Source organism: Wyeomyia smithii, chromosome 3, assembly GCF_029784165.1.
Source record: "Wyeomyia smithii strain HCP4-BCI-WySm-NY-G18 chromosome 3, ASM2978416v1, whole genome shotgun sequence".
NCBI lineage: Eukaryota > Metazoa > Arthropoda > Insecta > Diptera > Culicidae > Wyeomyia > Wyeomyia smithii.
In genome coordinates this window covers 258,053,218-258,077,149 of record NC_073696.1, presented here as the reverse complement: position 1 = coordinate 258,077,149, position 23,932 = coordinate 258,053,218, and the positions used below count along the sequence as shown (strand labels likewise).

The 23,932-nt window shown below is 40.0% G+C and overlaps 1 protein-coding gene across 4 annotated transcripts in view; it reads left to right on the top strand.

Moving 5' to 3' along the window:
* LOC129727607 (furin-like protease 1) overlaps positions 1-23,932 on the top strand; it is a 460,593-nt gene that overhangs the window by 387,644 nt on the left and 49,017 nt on the right. For 3 of the 4 annotated variants that reach the window (XM_055685594.1, XM_055685596.1, XM_055685597.1), the window contains 9 exons: positions 7,149-7,364; positions 7,441-7,569; positions 17,711-18,192; positions 18,254-18,459; positions 18,600-18,786; positions 18,870-19,043; positions 19,128-19,246; positions 19,895-20,971; positions 22,850-23,028. In XM_055685594.1, the coding sequence (XP_055541569.1) occupies positions 7,149-7,364; positions 7,441-7,569; positions 17,711-18,192; positions 18,254-18,459; positions 18,600-18,786; positions 18,870-19,043; positions 19,128-19,246; positions 19,895-20,971; positions 22,850-23,028 (2,769 nt within the window). The remainder of the gene's footprint in view (positions 1-7,148; positions 7,365-7,440; positions 7,570-17,710; positions 18,193-18,253; positions 18,460-18,599; positions 18,787-18,869; positions 19,044-19,127; positions 19,247-19,894; positions 20,972-22,849; positions 23,029-23,932) is intronic. The other variant, XM_055685598.1, reaches the window with a different exon arrangement.

Below are 23,932 nucleotides of genomic sequence, written 5' to 3'. Positions count from 1 at the left end.
GACATACTGAGGCGTAAAACGAAGTGAAGCGGAAAGCAAACGCGTCTGATCTACTTCTTCAGTCGTCTGTGTGAAATGTTCAAACCGGTCATACTGGGGGCGTAACGACGCGTCAGTAGAGGCTGCGAAACAGAACGAGTAGTGATTTAACGCGCGTAATACCATGTTCAGACTAAACCCAATATTGCCACTTACTTGATATTTGCTTTGTTTTGGTTTGGTTATTGAAAAAAGGAAAAAAAGGAAAAGGATAAAAAATTCAGGTCGTCGCAATAAAGGCAATCAAAAGGTTTAAAATTTGGAATTATTTCCTGTATTTCTTACTGATTTTTTAGCACAACTCATTTCAGAAATATTACGTCACATTTCCGCACACAACCGCTTTATTGACGTGGGACAACAAGAAGTTATCATTCATAAGCACACAACACAATGAGTGAGAAGGTAGAAAACTAAAATTACCACGTTCTCAATAGATATTTGCTAAAGTCATTGGTTTCAATTTCATCTCCGCTTCAATAGTCAACGCAATTTTTTTTAAACAGATGCAGCAATAATTCTTTGCTCCCGACGACATTTCAAAATAAAATTTTATATTCACCAATCTTCGGAATATAAATAAACGCTTTGAACTAAATGAATGAGCGGCAAACTCGCTGCGTGCTCACTTTATACACCAAAATAACATTACCCATTTTCAGTCAAAAATTAGCGTATTTAGCTGGGAATTAAAGTTTCATGCATTTCTAAGACATTCGATTTCATGAAATACAGAATATTCGGAAATCAAAAATTTCGTGCTCTTTTTCATCGGTCAAAAAAGTGAAGCTTCGATTGCAAAAGGCCAGGGGCAGTAGCCAGGGGCAGTAGCCAGGGTTATTGCAGAGAAAATAATGATCTCCAGGAATCAAGTACGTTTGTTAAATTGATTTTATTAAACAAATTCTACTTAAACCTAATCTACTGGAACCCCGGAGAGAAACAATTTTCTTTTCTGTTTTTCTCTAGCTTTTTATTCCTCTATGTCACAGACGTACTTGTTTCTCTCATGGGAAACAAGGTGTCTATTTTCAGCACTTTATTCCGGTGAAGGAATGCCAAGAAGATATACTATTTCAACCTATGCGACGGCAGTGTTGTTAGTCTCACTTATGAACAGCATGCAGCACCTCAAGTGAGGTTCTCGTAGCTGCCGATACACACACTGGAGTTGTCTCCGTTAAAGCTATTTCTCGTGTTTTCTCGCTGTCTTCCTAGCTCTCATTCGCTCCCGAGATCATATGCACACACGCGCGCTTACTCTTTTACTCGGGTGTAGTCCCCTTCTCGCAAGCACAACCAGCCGAGTACAAATGTTTCTCAAGATGCATTACGATAGTTGCGGAGGGACGAAAAAAAATTCAAATAGGGTAACGGACTACTTCGGTAACGGTTGTCTTCGACAGGTTTTGCATTAGACTGCTATAAAAAACTCGATTTGCAACGCTGTGCGACGGAAGGTTGCATCGATTGTTTGACTTTCTGTGGGATTAGAATTTTGTGTCTAAACTTGGTTTTGGAAGAGTGGTTGTTGCGCGATTGAGCTGGAATTTTGCATAGGAACTTTTTTCAACGAACTTTGGAGTCCTTTTGCTGAACTAAATTCGAAAAGTCGATTTTCAAAGGTTTCGTAGAAATGAAAATGAAAAAAGCAATTTACAACGCTAACTTTCCGACACTTTTTCCGCTTTTACAGCGCTTTTTCTTTATTATCTCGGTCAAGAAAATTTCACCGGAAGTTCGTCGAAACCGTGAATTTAGTGAAATGAGAAAAATTGGATTTTTTTGTGTTGGATTCAATTGATACTTATGATATTTTGAGTAAATGCACTTTCCTAGTTCAATGGAATATTAGTTCAAGATACAAATGAACAAAAAAAAAGTTAGTTCATAGTATTTTTCTCTATAGCATTTTCGCGAATTTTCTCACGGCTTTTATACATGCAATATCAAGATGATTTGTACTGCTCGTTCTTTAGAATAGTTAGGAGAGTCTAATGCTTGTCTATGAAAAATTATGAAACAGTTAGATTTTATAATTTTTAAATCCACGTTCTATGAGCACCAAAGTCAACGAAACACGTATTTCACGGTTCATTTTTTTTTCAAATTATTTAAAAATCGATAACTATTTTCTTGTAGACTTGTTTGTCCTGATAAGGACAGTGTTTGCATTGGAGCAATTACCCCCCATCATTAAACAAAAGCCGAATTTCGTTACGTTACATTAGTAATCATTTACTTCGTCTATGATGCAGCTGAAGACTGTCTTCTACCGCACAAGCAATTGACCCAAAAACAAATCAGGCACAATCCGAATGCCTTTCGCTTCCCTCGCCATCTGCACCTCGGTCCGTGTGTGAGCTGTTTTGTACCACCCTCTGCCGCCTGCTTCCAATGTCCAGATCTACTGCTACTTCCTGCTCCTCCATCCTCAGCGCTGCTGCTGGTGCGTCTGCTTCAGAAGCCAGATTGGAATAGAACGCATGCCGGATGTCTGTACTGCTTTTATGCCTGAGAATAGTCCTGATGCTATGTTCCCCCACCAACATAGCAATTGGAATCTGACGCTCACTTTTTCTTTTCTTACTCACAACGATAAAACTTTTTCTGATTCCGTCATTCTCGCTTCTACGTTAACGAAGCTGGTCATTATTATCTCTCAGTCAATGAACATGACCAGCTTCGCAATGTGTTGCTTTTTGGCATAATATCCAAAGGCCTTTTTACCACATTCAGTCAGTGTCGTTTTAATAGCAGCGCAATTTGATTACGGGTAGAATATGTGTGCGACATTGAAGGAAACGATTGGTTATGATGCGCTAAAGAGTTGTACCGCAGATTCTGTATTTGTACCAGGCTTTGCATTTCTCTGAGTGCCGTTATTGGCAAGATTGATGGCTTTGCTTGACAGAATAGTTCGGTTCTGCAGGGATTGTAGAATTCTTAGCTTGGTCTTCCCTGCAGCACCCCAAACAGATACCATGTAGCTTAATTTGGAGTATATGAAGGCATGGTAGAAAGTGAAGAGTTGCTTAATGGGAATGATCTTTGTCAACTTCCATAGTAAGCCAAAAGTTGAACTGATATCCCATTGAATTTCTTGAAGTGGTTCTTCTAATTTAGGTTGGAATCAAATATATGACCCAGGTATTTAAAAAACTCTACACTTTCAACTCGTGTTGAATTTACAACAAGTTTTGCATGTGAAGGAACATTCTTATAGGGCTTATGAAATATCATGTATTTGGTTTTATTAAGATTTAGAGAGAGAAGGTTTTCTGCGAAGAATTTCTGGAGTATTTTTAAATCACTTGACATCTGATGTATGATTCGGTCGGGATTTTGAGGACACGTATGACAAAGAGATATCATCTGCGAACAATCGTGGTTTTCCAAACAGCTTTAGTTTGGATAGGTCATTGATGCGGGTCAAGAAGAGAAGGGGACCTAGATTACTTCCTTGTGGAACTCCAACTGTCATGGTTTAGTTACTGCTTTTGCTCCCGTATATCACTGCATATTGCGATCGGTTGGCTAGGTAACTTTTTATAAGATTGTTAGTATTGCGCCGGATCTCATAGAACTCTAGGCCTTTTCCAGATCCAGAAACCAGACTTCGACTATTTTCTGGAGGTCGTGAGTACCATAAATTTCATCGACTAGCTCATGTACTGGCCGTTAATGTACTTTTTTCCTGATAAGTAACTATTTGTCTTGGAGTAGCCACACAACGCACAAAATGATAGATTGTGGGCAGCAGCAAAGGAGTGTTCCTCGATTCCATAATGCAGCTTCAGTGATGATTTAGGGGGCATCGAACTGTTTAGACGCTCACACAAAATAATGCTGTAGAACAAATGCACTAGGCTATAAATCGTTCATTGTTCTATCAAGCTGAAATTTCACAGTTATTTTTTTTAGAATCACAATATGTTGTAAAACGAAAACTTCCCGGAAACGATGCAAAATATGTTTCATTTATATGAGCTTTGAAGTTGATGGGCTCCACTAGTTCAGAATATGCATAACTTTTTTTCATTGTGTTTGTGTGTGTGCGTTTTTTTCTATTTCACCTCGAATTCGTTGACAATAGAGGTGATTCGTGATGTTGCGTAATATTTTGTGTGTGCATTGACTACGAAATACGGCCTCATTCGGCATGCTCGCTTGTGCAGGATAGAAAGGAAAATCCTGACAAGGCTGTTGGCAAGCAATGTTGAGCGGTGGAAAATAATAGAGAAAGTTTGCCACTTGTCGAAGGCAAGAATGATGCTTCTGCTGCTGCTGCTGCCACTGTTTACCGATGCCCGTTAGGTATGGATAACGAGCAATAAAGTTTATTCTAGCTTCCTGGAATCGCTGTTTCAAACAAAGTATGTTTGAACTGGCTGTTGAGTTAGGTATGATTGAGTTGTTTTTTTTTTCAAACGTGAATGCAACGACATGTGATCTGAGCATTGAAGGGTAGTGATAATTGGAGGTTGTATTTAAAAGTATAATGCTCTGTTTCGTGTTGTCATCTGCGAATCGCTTAGAAGTCAGGTAGAATACAACTTTTTAATGATCCACAAGTGAGCAGCGTGCATCGCGAATTTGTTGCGCCGGAAGAGTTTTACTCGAAAGTTACTTATGATAACTGTAGGAAAAACTATCCAACTAGAGCAGTGCACACAAAGTTACAGAATGAGCCAATGTAACACAGTAAAAGGGTTTCAAGAGATTTCATCATTTTGTAATCAATTTAAACATTGGGAAATGGTACAATGCAACTTTTAATTAATTGTGAGGTTTCTCCCTTCTATTTTATGTTGACTCTCAACGCGAACGGTGTTGAGCTCTCATATTAGCTTTAACTATTACCCACATCATTTTCGACCAAATATTTATTGCTACATTGTTGGTTTTTATGCAAACAAATTGCCGTGGGCCTCTTTTCGGTAGCGCTGCAAATAACATTAATTAACAGTATGTTTGTGTTGCTCGCCAATAGAGTGTGTGCCATATTTGCATTATCAAGCAGCGCAACATTATTGATGGCACACGAGACCACAGCCGCTTCCGGAATGTGCTGTACTGGTAAACACCTAATTTATTTGTTTTAACAAGCAAACGATGAAAGTTGGCTTTGGAAATTATTCAAAATCAAAATAAAACATAACGAAAAATTTATTGAGGCATTTTCATGATGAAAATGTTGGTTAAATGGTTTAATGTATCTTAATTCGTTGTCTTCACAACTCAATGCTTGAAGCTTCGTCTCGATGATTATGCGGTTGATACTGTTCAAATGCCCGCAACATTGTTTGCTCTGACAGCAGGTACGGATTCGACCCTTATCATCCTATTTATACCTTCCCATTTAAATATCATCTGTAATTTCACACAAAATGTCATTCATGCCTAATTAATAACCCGCCAATTACCCAGCTTTGACAAAAACATACCATCCCAAAACAGTTTTATTGGCCGTTTCAAATTAAAACTACATAAGCTTTCTCTAACTGTCCATTAATTAGTCTACAAAGCCATAGTAATGTCCTGCTGCGAACGGATGATTCACAGCAGGGATTTTCGCATTTGTATAGAGGAAATAAAATTCGAAACAAAACCTCTGCGCCACGGAGTCCTGCAGCGAGGCCCGAAATACTTGGCACTGCTTCCCGTCTGGAAACTTGCCTGTCCTGAGTTCAACAACCAGAAACTCTTTCCTCCCAAGAAATGAAAAAACAAAAAACACAACAACAATATTACTTCTGCAGTACCTACTCTGTCGTGCATTGCGGCATAAATTTCGGAAGCGTTGTACAGTTTTTTTTTTTTGGTTTATGTGTCAAGATGAACAGTAAAATACTCTTTACACAGCTCTCGTCTCGTTTCCACCACTCAATAAGAGCCGTATGTGCGAAACGGAGAGTCCCAACAGGGAATTGTCTACGAAATGAGCTGTAGTTTGGGCAGCAACAAATGCGTCTGTGATATGTCTTGAAATTCGCACAAGAAAGGATGGAAATCGTCGCTTAGCGAGTCTAGACATCATCGGATTTTCATATAGTATTACTTCATGGGTTATTTATTCCAGAAAAGAAATGGAACCGTCTTGTTTCAATAATTCTAAATGAAAAACTTTATCAATGCTCGTCACAAGTGTGATACAAACATTCAAGAAGCATTTCGGAGCGTTTTCTTTTTCCAAGAAGTTCTTTTCTTAAATGTGTTGACACGATATTTTTGCATTATCTCTCACCAAAATAATTTTTTTCTTTAAAAATTTTTCTGCACGCTTGTTAACATTTATGATGTTTTGTTTTGAACATACTTGATAGTTTTAGTTGAAAAAAAGCTTTTAGGCTTTGCCCGTTGATAAAAAAAAAGTTAAAGGTCTCATCCCTCGACTAATTTTGCGGTATAATAAAAAATCCAAAAGCCTTGTTTTCCAGCAAATAATCAAACGACGAAACTCATCCTATTCCGCAAAGCCACTTACTTCGGTTGTTCTCAACCTGCGGATCACATTCGCTGTTTGCGAAAATTTTCACTAAAAATATAGCGTAAGTTTACCCCAAAATCATACCACACCGTAAATAACCTGTCATTCCCAACTCATTCCGTGTTTAACTTTGTCTTCCGAGTCCGGACGAACCAACGGACCGCGAAGCTGCCGGGGTACGATTTGTTGTTACCGGCTTTGCCGTGTTTAGCTTACGGCTATCTGCTAATACCACGTTCCTGGATGCTTCTGCTGCTGCTCGACCGAATCTAGAAGCAGTGGAAAACTGAAACGGTGAAACTAACCAGCCTTCAGTTTTGTATAGCTCAGGCACAATATTTTTCTGCATTGCAAGTGCCGGCAGGGCTTATTTGCTAGCATCATTTTCCGAGCTTGAATGAAAGCACATTTTGTGGTCAATGGAACCGCCCAACACTTGGGACTAATGGAGTGGAAATGTTAAATGTGCTCGTGTTTCCGCTATCAATGGATATTTTGCGGAACGGTTTGCTAACAGTGATAGCTTCCAGTCTGAAAATCCGATGGGCGTTCGACGCCACCCGTGGCATTTAACCAACGATCTAACTTGTGTCTCTCTTTGTATTTCAACTCCTTTCAGATTGTCGATGAATATTACCACTTCGAGCATCAGCACGTGAAGAAACGATCGGTGAGCCCCTCGTCACATCATCAGCAGCGGCTGGACGGAGACGATAGAGTTCGATGGGCGAAACAACAGCGCGCCAAGCGACGTCAGAAGCGGGACTTTCGGCCACTGAAGAGTCCCTACCTGATACAGCTCAACGATCCTAAGTGGCCCGAGATGTGGTACTTGGTAAGCTAGCAGCCATGTTTCCGAGCGAAGGACTCTTCACACTAATTGAAATGTTCGTTTCGATTTATTTCTCTAGAACCGCGGCAACGGGTTGGACATGAATGTGATACCTGCGTGGAAGGAAGGCGTGACGGGGAAAGGTGTGGTGGTGACCATTCTTGATGACGGTCTGGAATCAGACCATCCCGATCTTGAGCACAACTATGTGAGTAATCTCTGTGTGTGTTCGAATTAGCATTAGTAACATAGAAAGTAATTAATCTGCCAATTGGTTTTGCAACAACATTTACGCTAGTGATCGGTGTGTTATCGAATAATTATCACAAAATTTCATCAAACGCTCGCACACTTTTTGTCACCGCCGTCGCTTGATTGCATTATTTAGTGCGGTGCGGTAAACAATTTCAAGCTCCTGTCGATATTAACAACTGCCTGCAGCCCATTTCGGCGTTGATTGCATCGCGTGCTTCATGATGAGCAATTTGTTGCGCATTTTGCAGCAACACCGACGATTTATAGCAATAATTGATTTTGATTTAGCACAGCTTCTGGTTTGAAAAATTTAATTCTCCGCCAGTGGCATTGTTTCGAGAGGGAATTTTGTAGCCACCCCCCCCCCTTTCACTCGGAGCAGCAGGAGGGAAGATTGAAATTGGTGCTTTGATCTTAATTATAGTGTATAATTATCTGCCTTTGCTCCTCATCATTGCTTCTCATTAATTATTTCCAACGACTTGCGTGCTTGGAATCCAAGCTCATTTCATCCGTAGCCCGTGTGGGTCGGGTAGCACAACTCAACTCCTTACAATTGTTATAAAAGTTCAAACATTGGTCTAAATTAGGCACGATTCGATGTAATGAATAGCTTAAATTAGTCTCTTTGTTTCAGAGAAATGAATTTATCTGTGCTAGAAAATATTCCAAACAAGCAATTAATGATGTTTAAAATAACTTACAATAACAAGTAACCAAAACATTTAAGCATTTAAAAATCCAAGTTAATTTACGGGCAGTGACCAGCATTGCTTGTCAATGTACACAACGAGGTTGGAAAATGTTTAGAACACAATTTTTGAATATTTTCCAACGTTACTTTAATTGTAGTTGAGACAAATGACTAGGTATTAATTTAATCAATTATAACTTTCGGAGTTGTGTAGGATGTAAAGTACAACATAAAACATTAATCTTCTCCTCATCAGTGGCATGAAAAATATGATCTATCTTACCTTGATTTTTTTGAGATTACCTAAGGAAAATACAGAGAATTATTATTTTGAATTCTTTCAACGGTAAGTCTGGACATGATAAAATAATATTTGGGGTAAAAAAAAGCAAACTGGTGGGCTTATTGAAAATTTTGCTAGTCACTGATGCAATATGCACAACTTTGCTTTTCCTCTTGACCTGTAAAAGAACGGAGAAAATCATGTTCCGAAAGGTCTTCCACGTCTTGTCATGCACTTAAAAGAAGTTCTAAAATAAATATAAAATAAAGCATTGAGCTGTGTTATATTTTCACTACTTTTTAGCAGCTAAAAAAGTTGAAAAACACGCTTTGTTCGTATCGCGAGACACATTGAAATTTGAAACATGGTGACAACTATTAAACAGACATATTACGCATTGGTCGGTGACGGCCATAATCAGTCCTTACCCAAGAGGAACGAGTGCGATTGGAAGTTGCGGCGGCATATGTTGATGTTGGACGAGCCAATAAGCGAAAAGCAGTCAGTATTGCCCTGAAGAATGTCCCTTGTAAAGCGCGCTTTAGCTAAGATGCGTGTGTATCCCTCAAGAGTTCTAGCCTGAACAGCAAGTGTTGACTTCCGAAGCGGTGAAGGTGGCATAGATTTGCCCACCTGAGATGGCGGACGAAGCGGACGAATCTACGTTGAACAGCCTCAATGTATTTCTTATAATCAATTATAGGGTGCCCAGACCACAACCGCATATTCCAATAACGACGCAGGATCCTCAGGGCTTAATGTGTATGCCAGCCGAAGCGTAGTTGAAGTGGCGGTTGGAGCGTCTGCGATTAAAGGAAATGACCGAGCATTTGGATACATTCAACGACATCCGGTTGAGTTGACACCAGTCAGCGAAGGCTTCCGATTGCTGTTGCAAAAACAATGCGTCCTATAATTGTTTTATCGTGCAATATAACTTCAAGTCATCAGCATAAGATAGTTTAGAGCACACTAAAATAAGGTTGACACCGTTCATGTACAGCAAGAATAAAAATAGTCTAAGATGACTTCCCTGAGAGACACCGAACCAAACGGAAATGGGCGAGAAAATGTGGTCACCGATTTTGAAGGTCGTATTTCTGCCAATTAGATACGATTCAAGCCAGACAAGGATGCCAAGTTTGTCAAGTTTGGCTATAGTATGATTCATAATACCAAACACCGCAGATAAATCGGTGTAATTAGCATCGACTTGTTGACCATTTTCTAATTGATGAATTACGAACGATGTGCAACAGAGCGAGTTAGTCGTTGTCGAACGGTTAGAAATGAAACCGTGCTGATCCGGTAATATATATTGTGCATATCTCTGAACCAGCATGCGAAGCACTATCAGCTCAAACAGTTACAGCCTTTTTTGAAAAACGGGGAACACATACGAGTCTTCCCAGCAAGTAGAGGACACCCCTGTAAACAGGAAGTGATCGAATACTGTGGTTAGCAAGTGTATTGCAAGTGTACGCATACAGCGTTTCAAGGCCAGCAAAGAAATCCCATCAGGACCGCATCCGGTGAAACACTTCAAATCCATTCCTGCTGCCTTGACCATATCATCGGTGATAACGATATGTAAATCAGATCAGTCGGGGAACATTTTTGGTAGCGGAGTTCACGTCTTGCGGATCTAGGTGCACGTTGGTTGAAATTGTGATCTGAATGGGTTGGCAATATCCACAGTCAATTAGGCTTCCAGTAAACCAGTCATCGTAGAGGGCAATCCGGAGCTTGTAAAACCGTGCAGACCTCACAAAGATCGTCGCTCACGAAGCACAGATCGAATATGCGAAAGCGCTCGTTTTCAACTCCACTCATCTGTTTCAGGCCAGCACAGCGGTGCAATAGGTATCAAATAGCTTACGTGGCGTGTGGCTGATCGAAGAACGAGAGGTTATCGAGAATAAGGAGCCGGTGGAATTGCTCTGCCAAAAGATCCCGTTCAAATTGAAATTTTCAAACACGACAATGGTATCTCTGGGTCCCATTTGCGATATAACCCAACAAACAGAGTCAAGATGATCCTTAATCAAAGCGTCGTCGATTACTCGAACAGGAAGGATGTAAACTACACATACATGGAGCACTGCATCAGTAGTAGCCATCGCAACCCGTACGTGGTAAACTGCGGCGCCTGCGGGAGGAGAGGCAAACGTAATTCGTAGCTCGAACGAACAACGAGTGAAACACTACCTTCAGAGCTTTTGTTGCTGTTCATACACGACCGGTCCTGGCGATAAACGAAATTGAATAGTTGACTTGATATCGTGTTAGCGGTTAGACACGTTTTCGTCAAAGCGCCTTCTCTGGGATTCTTCATAGGTACGAGGCTCATCATTTTCGTGAAGTGCTAGCCTACCATCTGAACACAGTAATATTGAGGTGGGTTCTGGTCGATTATTGACGTACATCTACAGTTTGTTCAAGCTCCTTCTCAGCTTCTGCATCCGATTCCTTTCCACTGGCATCCTCAAGTCATCCAAAAATACCTTTTCGGCTTTGGATTTCAGCTTCAATCGCCTGATCTCAGAACCAAAAACGTATGCTGGTGTTCCGAACACTTGCAGGCTCGAGACATGTGGCTTGACTCCATTTCATATCTCGTAAGGTGTTTGGACACCCCTGCTTCTCTCCACTAGGGGTTATGCATACCTATCTGACTGTTTTCATTGTCTTAGATTCGTTCGAATGTTTCTGGCTTTTCTCGCAAAAGGTACAGCACTGTATACAGGCAGTGGTTATACATTAGCGTCAGGCAATACCGACGACCACCCGGAGTTATTGTTCTTATTGGTCCAAACAGGTCACTGTGTACCAGATCCATTACAGCCGCTGTTTTCTTTGGAGATTGCTTTGGAAATGGATCCGCCGCATTCGCTCGATTCGCAGCTTTATCCGGCTTGTTTCCAGAAATGCTGTATTTCCAAAGACCTTCGCATATCAACAGAAATTCAACGTCATGTTTCCATGCTTTATAGTTTCACACGTCTGTTTTGTAATTCTGGATAGTTTCACACGTCTGTTTTGTAATTCTGGATTTTTCATCTTTAACTTTATCTAGGCCCATAACCTATTGTGCTTGAGAATCGTGGCTGTAGATCGAATATTCTACTGAATGAAAGTACGTCTTTACTTGACGATGGAAAAACGTGGAATGAACTTTTATTAAACTCTATTCTATGACATACAGGGTGTAGACAAAATGGTTGAGACAGGCAAAATTTCAACAATTTTTAAATGGCCAGAACTTCACGAAACATGAATAAGTTTTGACTAAACCGGTTTTATTTTACAGGAAATTATCCTAGTTTCTTAGTAGTAGTATAAACAGGAAATGTTTCGGATTTTGAAATCGGAAATCCGTCAATGAACCAGCGAGATATGAATTATTTTAAAATGGGTGTTGTTTTTTCAATAGTTTTATTTGCTGTTGTAGTACACGAAAAAACGTTTTTCTTCAAGAGTGCCAACTGTGGTTTGTTCTTAGAGAGTTTCAGGCAATGAAATTTTATCTTAAATACTTAATTTGAAAAAATCTGAGATAACCGATATGTTCAAAAACATTTTTTGTTTATGTTATATAGCGTCTAGAATTAATTTTTTTAAATATTTTTTATGAAAGCTCAGATTATTTTCTAGAAGTTATCGAACAACCTTTTTCGGTCTCTTTTCATTATTTAGATACATTGATTTATAGGGAAAAGGTTTAAAGATTTCAAACTTTTTCAAATGTTATTTCAAATAAATTTTCAAGAAAAAAGTACACCTGTGTGAAGCTTCAACCAGATAAAACAATTACATTTTAAGTTTTCCTATGTTGGGTGGCATTACACTCATGCTGTACTTTTTATTTTTGCAGGTTAAATAACACTGGTCGATAGAAACAAGACAAACTCTACCCTAGAGCTCAAATCAGTTGCCTTAGAATTGTCAAAACGCGTGAACTTACGTCAAGTTCACAAGAATGGTTAAAAGGCCTTAATCTTTCATTTATGTCAGTTTGAGCTTTAGGGCCACACCTGTGTTAACCAGTATAACACAGTGCAACAATTTTTTTGCCTTGGCTTCTATGTATGATTTTTTGATGAAGTTTGTGTGTGTGTGTGTGTGTGTGTGTGTGTGTGTGTGTGTGTGTGTGTGTGGAACCTTGTAGTGGATGTAGTGAAAAAAAGACAGTTGCAATTATCTTTCATTTCTGCAGCTATCTTTGTTTCGGGATCTAGATGGTGTTAGCTCTACCGACCTTCCAAAGACCCTTTACAGAATGACTGAGTACTTGCAGTACATTCCAGAGTAATTTTCCAATCGGTAAGCCCCGCCTCAAAATAATATTAGAATCTTGCAAATTTTATTATTATTTTCAGACTTTCAATTCGTTTGATACATTTGTATCAAACAAATTGACCCGTATTTAAAAGCATGTTATATTTATTGACAAGAGGATGCAGAAATTCAACTGTCGTACTGCACCAATATTAAACACAATCATAGCGAAATGCTAAGCTAAAAAAGAACGCTCTCACCATTTAAAATCGATCCACATCCTATTCATTGATGCCCATCTGTCGATTGTCATTCAGCCTGGATGAAGTTGCATAAAAAATTCGTTGGAAATTCAGTATCCTTGGCTTCTGTTGCGAAAATCTCTCCTTATGGCGGCTTCGAGATCTTTCTAGAAGATCTGCAAAATTTTTTGGTGTTTTCTTCCTCAGTTTCAAGATGTTTTCTTCTTCAGTTTCAAGAGACACCACTTCAGTCCTAACTTCATCTTCATGAACCGACTTGTGAACTATGCCAAACCCGGTTTCGTAGAGTCACCGTTTTGAGCTCAGTTTTTGTCCGATTTAAGATCTGTTATTTTCAAAAGATGGGTAAAAAGATGCTAATATGTGGACAAACTCTTAGAATTTTGGTATTTGACCTCAAAACAAAATGGCGTCGAAAAAACATAAAAAATTTCCAGTTTCTCAAAAATTCAAAATGGCGCCATTGCTGCCCCTTAAGTTGAAATATGTTCAAACTTGGGGAAATTTAGTTTTGCATAAAAATACACAAAAAAAAAATATGTAGAAGCCAAGGCAGAAAAAAATGTCAATTTTTGTTGCACTGTGTAATCAAACAATTTTATTTCTGGAACTATAGATTGAAAAAACTATTGAAAATTGTACTGGTGAAGCTCGAAATAAAATATCTTATACCGCATTGTTTGAGTTTTTCGATTTTCGTTATTTCAAGATGATGCAAATTATTTTTGTGACCTTTTGAATTTTCGATGAATACAATCTATTTTGACTCTTTACGGCACTTTTTTATATAATCAAAAATCTCTTGGAGTTATATCCCGGAGCGTTCTTCGGTTTTTTAGCTTTTTTAAACTAATTTATGGTTTCTTAAAATTTATCATTTAATATATGCATTCATTTAGCCCATCTTAAAACTCTCCAACTCTTTTCAAGACACCATTTTAAAATAACTTGTTATTTTTGGAGATACAATTTTGTAAAAGTTGTGCCTACCAAAATACACACACCATTTCACAGTGCAGTGGTCCAGTTAACAATTTTACGGTGATATTGTGATCTAGAGCTCAATAGTGACATTCTAGAGAAAAAATATCTTCTACTAAGTTGTTACATATGACGAGGCGCTTATTTTCATGTCATCATAAAATTGAGTGACCAAATTTTCGCTAAAATCATATATCTAACCTTCTTATGCTTATAGATAGACTTAGGGAAAAACGGTTTTTTCAGTTTTGAAGGTGGATCAAGACGCTACTGTTTTATGTCCGACGTTTCGGCCTTTGGAGTTGGTCTTCCTCAGTGGGCTTTAAGTTGTACCGTTTTTCGTTCAGCGTACAAATCTATCAACAGGTTTTCCTTCATGATACCACATCAAAATGCACGATGCGCCGGGGGATTTAACTCGTTTTCTCGGGTTTTCTATCACACCTCTGATGACTCAAAGAGGAAGTCTAGTTTATTAAAATTTATTTAAACTACACAATAAAAAACATTTACATCTGTTTTAATGCACATAAATGGAGCATTGGAAACCATGTAATATTCTGTGTCGCATTATATTCACATGCTATGTAAATGAATATAAGGTGAATTTGCATGCAAATTTATATTCAAAGTTTTAAGTTTACATAACTAAACGTACAAATTTACATGGTTTTATACGATTTTGTACTGTGCATTATTAACGGTGTGAAATTGTATATGTTTTTCACTTTATGTGCTAGAAACCGTTGTGTGCTTTCTTTTGTATTAGTTGTGAATTTCATTTTTTGGTACTGTGTAGAGTCTATCTTGATGTCATCAGAGGGGTAATAAAAAGCCCGAGAAAACAAACGCTCAATGATGTGGTATCTGGAAGAAGCAACTATTGATAGCTGTGACAACCGATCGTAATGCTTTGTACGCTGAACGTAAAACGGTACAACTGTACATATATCTCCTGAGGGAAGTCAGGTCCAAAGGCTGGAACGTCGGACAGAAAACATAGTAGCGTTTAGATCTACCGATAAGACTGAAAAATGCCGTATTCACCTATGAGAATTTCACGCTGCAGTCGTGTTTTGAATTTGAATTTGTAGATAGAAATAAAGATTTTTTATAATGAAGATTTTATATAGTGTTGTTACTTTGAACAACATTGTGAAATAAGGTTTTTTTCTCCTCTCTACAATTATTGATTTAGAGCTAATTTGAAATTAAAAAACCCATTGTTGTTCTAACTTATCTATTTCACATCAAAACTGTCTGCGGATAACTTCTAGAGCTTTTTGAAACAAACATTTTGTAATGCTGAAATCGTAGTTTTCGAAAAAAACCGAATTTTTTTTGCATAATCTTCAAATACAGCATCTTGAGAACATTTTCACAAATTTTCATAAAGATCTGAGCATTAGGGAGCAAGTTAGAGCGATTTGCAGCGTGCCTCGCCACGGCCGCATAAGGTAAACTTGAAACTTTATACGCGTTTATCTCGGAATGGTGTTTTTCGAAAAATGACTTTGCTGTGATCCTAATTGCGGGAAACTACTGAACCGATTTCCCTCATCTTTTTTTTTAAATTTTCGTTATTAAATTCGCCGGTCCATGAATGATCGCTTTTTGAAACATACAGTTACATTTTGCCGCAAAAAATGTTTTAATGCAATTTTTCGCGCTCAAAACGTGCATTTTTGGGAAAAACGTTCCCGTTTGCACTGAAAACAAAATACTCATAAAAGCGATCGTTCAAGGACTCTGCACACTTCTAAACTAATGAAATAATATGAGTTTTTTGATTTCAGTTGATCCGCTGATTCTCTATCAGGATCACCGCGAGCCTCTGCAAAAAAAGCGTTTCGGGGAAACGGCCATTACCCCCGTAATAGTTGGTATATCTCAAAATCAAACGTATTTTTTTGTTGTTGATAAACTGTACTTCCAGAAAAATACCACTTTGATGCATTGAAAATGGTGCTATGCACTTAAAAACAAATTCAAACTTCCCTCATTTTTTTCGACAAAAAGGTCAAACGTGCCCTTTAAAATGACGCCAATAAATATTTTTCATGTTTGCCCCAGACAGAACGACAAACAAATAAAAATGGCGTATTTTTAGATAAAAAAATCAAAAACTTTGAATAGGATTGAGAATATTACGATTTCAACCTTGCAAAATGTTTGTCTTCGGTCGAAGAGCTTATTTAAAATTTTTGGTTTTCATTTTTTGAATTATTGAAAAATTTTCAATTATTATCTAATATTATCTAATATTTATCTTTATAATAGTATTTAATTATTTTAACGATACAATGGATTAGGCAGTAAAACTTATCATTCTCACTCATTACAAAAATAAAATCATTATCATACTTCTGATAAATTTGTTTTTAGCATAGGTTTGAAAAGTAATTATAAATCCAAAAGATAAAAAAAATCTTGCTTCGTTACTTAATTAAAGCTAACTAACTTAACTAACTACCTAAAAACGAAAACTGGTTTGGCGGGTCAACGAAGAAGCGGAAGCACAGTCGAAAAAACTCAAACAATTAGCTATGTATGATAACTGTGGTTTTTAACGATACGTATAAGTTGATCTCTAAGAAAACTTATTTTCTTTTATTTTTTTTTATTTTTAATCCTCAACATAGGTACTGAGTTTTTTAGCTCTACTTACCTATTTTTTTTCTGTTCGTCGACCTTTTTGACAAAAGTTCGACGGTTAAATATTATACATTCAAAATATTATAGATGATAGAGATTGAAATCGCTCACATTTTTTATATCACCTCTAGAACTAATTACCCAAATAGTTAAAAAAATGTGCATTATGTACAACTTTTAATGCCAGTACGCCACCCACTGTGCATCGACCTAGGCTCAATCCAACCGACAACGATGTTCAATAGAGAAAAAAGACAAACACAAACACTCCCGACAAAAGTCAACAGCTTGGAACGATGTTTCTACAACAAACGAAACGCACGACAGCGACGACGGTAGGGCTAACTGGGCTTTGATTGAGCTCTAAACTAAATCCACCACGAATGCTAACAAACCAGCCCAGCTCCCGGATTGTTGTATTCCACACACGTCCGAACAATATAAAACTACAAACTGGCGGCACCGGGATTGAATTGAAAAACAACAATCCGCCTCCAATTTCCATCCCTGACAGAAGGACGACGACGACGACCGACCGGTTTTATCGTGAATTGAACAACAACAAATAGTTCCGTTGTTCACAGGGCCCAATTTTTTTTTTTAAGGGTAAATTTCAGGTCACGTCTGAAGTTTTCATCCGTTGAGGCTCCTGTTTGTTGTATACCTATGAAGGAGGAATTTATATGAATCATTATCTTTTATCAGATTGATGGAAACTCATTTGTTCGACTTTTGCATCATCGTTAGAGAGTTAGATATACGATCCGATTCGTGTTTTCCGATCAAACAAATCTTACACTTCTGGGTTTCCTAGAGGGTGGGAAAAGGTTGTGTTTGTTTTGAGTATGTTTTTGATGTTGAGAACTGTAGGCAATAAGAGCATAGACGAATTTAATTTTCAATCTAACGATTGCTGAATGATTTTTTTTTTCATTTCCAGGACTCGAAAGCATCGTTCGACGTTAACGGCAACGATGGAGACCCCATGCCACACTACGACCTGACGGATTCGAACCGGCATGGAACGCGCTGTGCTGGTGAAGTTGCCGCCACGGCTAACAATTCCAAGTGCGCAGTCGGCATTGCGTACGGAGCCCGTGTCGGAGGCGTTCGAATGCTGGACGGTGACGTGACCGACGTGGTGGAAGCCAAATCGCTCGGTCTAAACTCGCAGCATATCGATATCTACAGTGCCTCCTGGGGACCGGACGATGACGGGAAGACGGTGGACGGTCCGGGAGATATGGCCACGAGAGCGTTCATCGAGGGCGTCCGGAAGGGACGAGGCGGAAAGGGTTCGATTTTTATCTGGGCCTCCGGAAACGGTGGCCGCGAGCACGACAACTGTAACTGCGATGGTTACACAAACTCCATTTGGACACTGTCGATTTCGAGTGCGTCCCAGGAGGGTCTAGTGCCTTGGTAACTGAATGTACTGGATGAAAATTACTTGTAAATGTTAATTTGGTTTGCTCTACCGTAGGTTTTCGGAAATGTGCAGCTCGACTCTGGCCACCACTTACAGCAGCGGGAATACTAACGAGAAACAAGTTATCACAACAGATTTACATCACTCATGTACAACCTCGCACACGGGAACATCCGCTTCGGCCCCACTGGCGGCCGGCATCGCGGCTCTAGTTCTGGAAGCGAATCGCAACCTAACGTGGCGTGATATGCAGCATATAGGTGAGAGAGCTTCGGATAAAATTTGAATCGCAATGTCTGCCTGCGGAAATAGCAGACTCTTGCAAAATGCTGCCGCCATCAGCGAAATGAAAATCTAATTCACCCTTTTTTCTTGTTCTATAACCCTATTTCCGTTTCAGTCGTTCGCACGGCTAAGCCCGGTAATCTGAAGGATCCGACATGGTCAAAAAACGGTGTCGGACGTCGTGTATCCCACTCCTTCGGTTATGGCCTGATGGATGCTGCCGCCATGGTAAAGCTGGCACGTACTTGGAAAACCGTACCGGATCAGCAAGTATGCGAAATCAACGCTCCCCATCTGGACAAGTAAGGATGAAATTAGATTTTTTACCGCCTAATGGTCCCTAAATTTGTCGTATGCTATATTTTTTCTATTTTTGCCAACCCAGACAAATTCCACCTCGGACGAAAGTTACACTGCAGCTGACCGTGGAACATTGCATGGGGGTCAACTATCTGGAACATGTGCAGGCGAAAATTACGCTCACTTCTCAGCGACGGGGCGATATTCAAATCTTTCTGACATCGCCATCCGGCACTCGGGTCACGCTTTTGACGCCAAGGTGATATGCATTCTTCTTTCGTCGTCGCACGGCATCAAACTGACGGTCGTTTTTTTTCTCTCTACCTTTCGCGTTTACGAACAGATCCCACGATTTATCCCGTTCAGGCTTCAATCAGTGGCCTTTCATGTCGGTGCACACGTGGGGAGAAGCACCGCACGGGACCTGGCAGCTGGAAATTCACAACGAAGGCCGCTTATTAGGTGAGATAACCGACCTCAGAACCTCAGTCTTGTAAAAGTGTAACTGTTCTAGTGGGTTTATGGTGAGTGTGGTGTTGCTGATGTTGTAAACAGCGAGAGCTTTATTGTGTGATTTGGCACTTATTTCATTGAAACACCATGCGTTTACACTCAGCACTTGACCTATGGAGGCGCATGGTTATTGAAATTGATTGCAACCACTTCAAACCATTCTATCGATCGTCTTTGAAGTGTCGCTTCCCGTGAGCAATATATCGAACATAAGCATTTCGAAAAGCAATATTATTGAATCATCCGGAATAGCACCGCATTCCACTTCGATTGACCTGTCAACATATATCACAGCAGCCGCAATCAATTATCGGAAGCCTTCGTACCACTTATCGAAATGAAAACTGATTTCCATTTCGGTAAGCTATCTATTCACAGAGTATCTGGAGCTCATATCTGTCCGCCAACACTCACCATTAAACCTGCACCAGTTGCCAATAGCTGTGGGATACTAGGCCAATTAGCGTCAATCGCAGTATCATGTAATTAACCTCCACTTTATCCTATCTACTAATCTCATTCGTGCATGCTTTCCATCTAATGGATTGGATAACTTCACAAATAAATTTATCGTGGAAAATAATGTTGGGAAAAAAGGCTACTCGTTGATTCGGGGCTGGTCGCTCATTCTGTACGGAACCACCGGTCCACCAGATCCGAACGATCCACCGAATGCACCGCGTATATTTTCCACCCCGCAGCCGGCTCTGCCGCCAATCATACCAGCTTCCGGTTTCAATCCGTATTCGGTGGGTGGTTCGAAAAATTTCTACGCAGCCATCGGCAAGCCAAACCGGAAACAGCAGATGCAGTATGCCACATTCACGCCAACTTCGCAGTTCGGAATGACACCTGTCTACCAGGCGCCACCAGCAACACCCTCGCGAAAGAATAACAAAAACAAAAATAAACCAAACAAAAATTCCAAAACAACGACGGCGCGCCCCATAAGTCAAACCACTCTGAATGTTTTCCTCAACTCGTACGGCAGTGGAAAAAAGTACGAATACAACACAGGGAATCGGAAAAACCAAACACCGAAGCCCAAACCGGCCATGCAAACGATCAACTACGGTAAAAGTGATAAGTACCATGCGGCCACTTCGAACATCTACGAAAAGCAAATCGCCATCAAAGCACCCAAACAAGTCAAGGATAACAACCCGCAAACTCCAACTAAAGTCTTCTCACGTAAACCATTCGCCACAACATCCACCACGGCTCTTCCATCAACGGCTGTGCACTCGAACAACGCAACCTACAGCGGCGAAATTTCCACTTTAACCACCTCGAATCCTTCGCAAAACGAGCGTCTTTCCACGACCAACGCCCGAATCCCGAAACTATTCCAGCAGTACGAAAAAATCCAACAATTCTACCCGGAGCTGAAACCGTACTCCTCGATCCGGGACGATCTTGAGCGACCGAAAGCGTCGTCTACCCAGCAGCAGCCGAAAGCGTCTTCCTATCTTCCGACCGGAACGGGAACGGGAGGCGGTGGAAGCACTAATGGGAAACCGTCCCGGGCCAACACCAAGATATTCTTCCCCGATACCGACATCATCGATGCGATCGGACCGCGCAAGATCGCTTCGAGTCTTCAGCCGATTCAGCCGTTCTACGGCCGAACGCAGGCTTCCCAGTTTGTGTCCAGCGGGCCGAAGAGCGGAAAGGGTACTAGTCTACTAGTTTTGATTCTTTTCGAGTACTCTTATTTTTGTTGTCTTGCTCGGTTTCTTCCTTATTTTTTTCGTAATTTTTTTTCGTAGTTTGAATCTTTATGGAATGTTACATTCAACCAAAAGTATAATTTAATTTAGATTACCATTTATAAATTTACTTTTGTTGCATAAACTTGGCATTTGCAAATTGAATGCGGAAACAGCACACGATTTAACCCAATCATTAAATTATTGAAATAATCTCTTCCGTACGCTTTTGCACGTCTCCACAGAGAAGCGAAATCATTTTAAATAATTCGGTTCTAGTTCGCACCTTACTAGCGAAGGTCTAATTAGAAACTTCACCACAGAAATTAACTTAATCTCTAAAGGTGTGTGAGGACGATTTTGTCATTCTACAGAACAAAAAAAAACAAGTCATAAACGCATCCATTCGCACACCAAGTGAAACTAAAATAAGGATTCAAACTTTGCTTCACTCTGCCGGTCCAAGCTGGCAGAGTTCACCGCAAACTTGTGGCATCCCGGAGCAAGCGTTGAACGTTGCTGCTGTGGACCCGAAGTGCAATTATCGTGCTCTTGTCCTCCTTCCCTAACCGTTTTCCATTCCTCGGATGGCTAACGAAACATGACACCAAACAGAGTTCTAAAGTATTAAAATCTCAAGCAAAAACTTCCCTAAATGTATTTTTTCGTTCATTCATTTTACCTACCAGCGGAAAAGAAATTTGAAAGTTTACAGGTAAACTTGCCGAAAGTGGCTTTTTGTCTCGTGGTCCAGCGCAGCGATCGGGGAAAGGGAGAAAACGTCAAAGGCCGAAAACTTTCGCACAAAGAGGGGGCACAGAGTAAAACTTAGTGTTGTCCTCGGTTGGTATTTTCGCTATCCTCTAACTGATTAAACGGCGTGTGAGTGTTTCGGGGAATTGAATCAAATCACACACAATTTTTAGCCGAGAGCGAAAATATCTGCGCGACGAACATGTCCAATTGGGCCAGGAACTTTTCCGATTCTCACTGCAGTAGTACTACAGACAAATTAAATTTCAGAAATAAAATGGTTTTTATAACTGCTCGCTCTGGCACCAACAATTCAGGAAACGAATCTCGAACAAATTGTATTGGAAAACTTACCGGGACTTCTCTTCTTTTCGCCTTAGCATAAGCCAAAATCGTTATAAAGTTTTGCAAACATCTATTTTAGCACTTAGTTCCCTTTCTACCTTTTTTCGCATAGTTTTATTCTTCCCCACCTCCCATCCCATCCCAGAGTCAGCATTAGTATATGGCAGTCTCTGGGAATCGTTTTTTATTGTTGTTGCTTTTTAGTCTTCTGCTCGTCGCCTAATTTAGTTTGTAGCGTCAAAGTTTTGCTTTTTGCTACCTCCGCACCGCACCGTTTCGAGTCTCGCTCGAGCTTTCGTGTCTTTTTTTTGGTTCGTGCTTCAGCAGTCGGCACCGTCGCACAGAACTAAGTGAATGAGCCTAAGTGTAGTTTGGTCCAAGTTGTCCGCAATTTCGTTCGTCATAAAATTAACGTCATTAGCTAATTACTGTTATATTTGGTTTGTGGAGAGCATAAACTCGAGCCGAGCTCTGTCTCCTTGGAAATTTTTGCCCACTATTTTCGTGCAACTTGTTAAAAATTTTCTATAGAGTGAATGTGTGCTTTCATTTTATTCATATGGAATTTTAATTATATAGCCGTGATAAGTAAGCTCCAGAAAGACGTTTAATTTTGGAAACCCTTTTTTTTCTTTTCGTTTGTGGTTAAAATTCTACTGGAACGTTTTCTGTTTTTATTTTTTAAATTATACACATTAGAAACTGCAAACCAGATTCTAACGATAATCTTTCCGGCTCTCAACAGCACAAATAACGCAGTGGAATCTCATCTTCTACGGTACGGAAACACCAGCCCAGCCGGACGATCCGATAAGGCTGGGGAAGCCCGCATTCAGTGACAGCAACTACGGCGGCGAAATCGAGCACAACTCGCTGGAGTTCGACAATGGCATCAGTAGCGACCAGTGGCGGAATATGCAACAGGTAGGTGGTAACCCAATCCAATATGCTTCCAGACTTTTGTATTATTCAAAGTCACCACAAGAGGCCCAACGGGTTCGGAATCTTCTCGCTGTTTTCTTTCCACCGTCACCGAGTTCATCTGTGTGTAGCTTCATACCAAAAACCAATCTAATGAAAGTGCCGGCATTACGGCCAACTGAGCATCAGGATAGAATGTTCACTATGGTTAACCCGACCTGGTTCATTCGGGTGGCCTGTGGCAAGATTGCTGAAGTTATGATCTCTATCCTCTCCGATCGCATGGGTCAGACAGCAACATTTACATACAAATAGAAATCGGCAAATGTACATCTCCTATCACCCCGGCACCGTTCTGCGGTGATTTCCCACACCGACCCGGTTGGGAATGAAAAAGAGGGATGGATAATACGTATGAGCAACACTGCGTTTGGTTTATGGTTTGCTAATGACGGGTTGGTGAGATATGGGAAACAACAAGTTACAATTTTCTGTGAGAAAACTTTTCCTTTCCTCTTGCGTTAGTATTCACTGACAGGGGCTAGATATGGGGATTGTTTCTTTTGCAATTTCAAATTATACACTTGGTGAAGTTCGACAAACTTTCACGTAGTATCATGCCCCTCCATAGTAAATATTATTGAACGAAACGCATGATACTTCAATGACAGTAAACACGACAAATGCATCATCCCCCTAATCATCGAACTGCTCATAAACCGGAGAAGCTTCGGAGAAAAGCCTTCTGAGACAGGTAACCACTCCGAGTGGAAACTATTTATCTACAATTTGTGCTGCAGTTTCCACATCGACTCCCTAATTGTGTACGGAGCGAGTTAACTCTGCAGATGACATGTTGGTACGAGCGACAGCCACTGTGCGGGATGAGTAATGGAAAATAGATTTT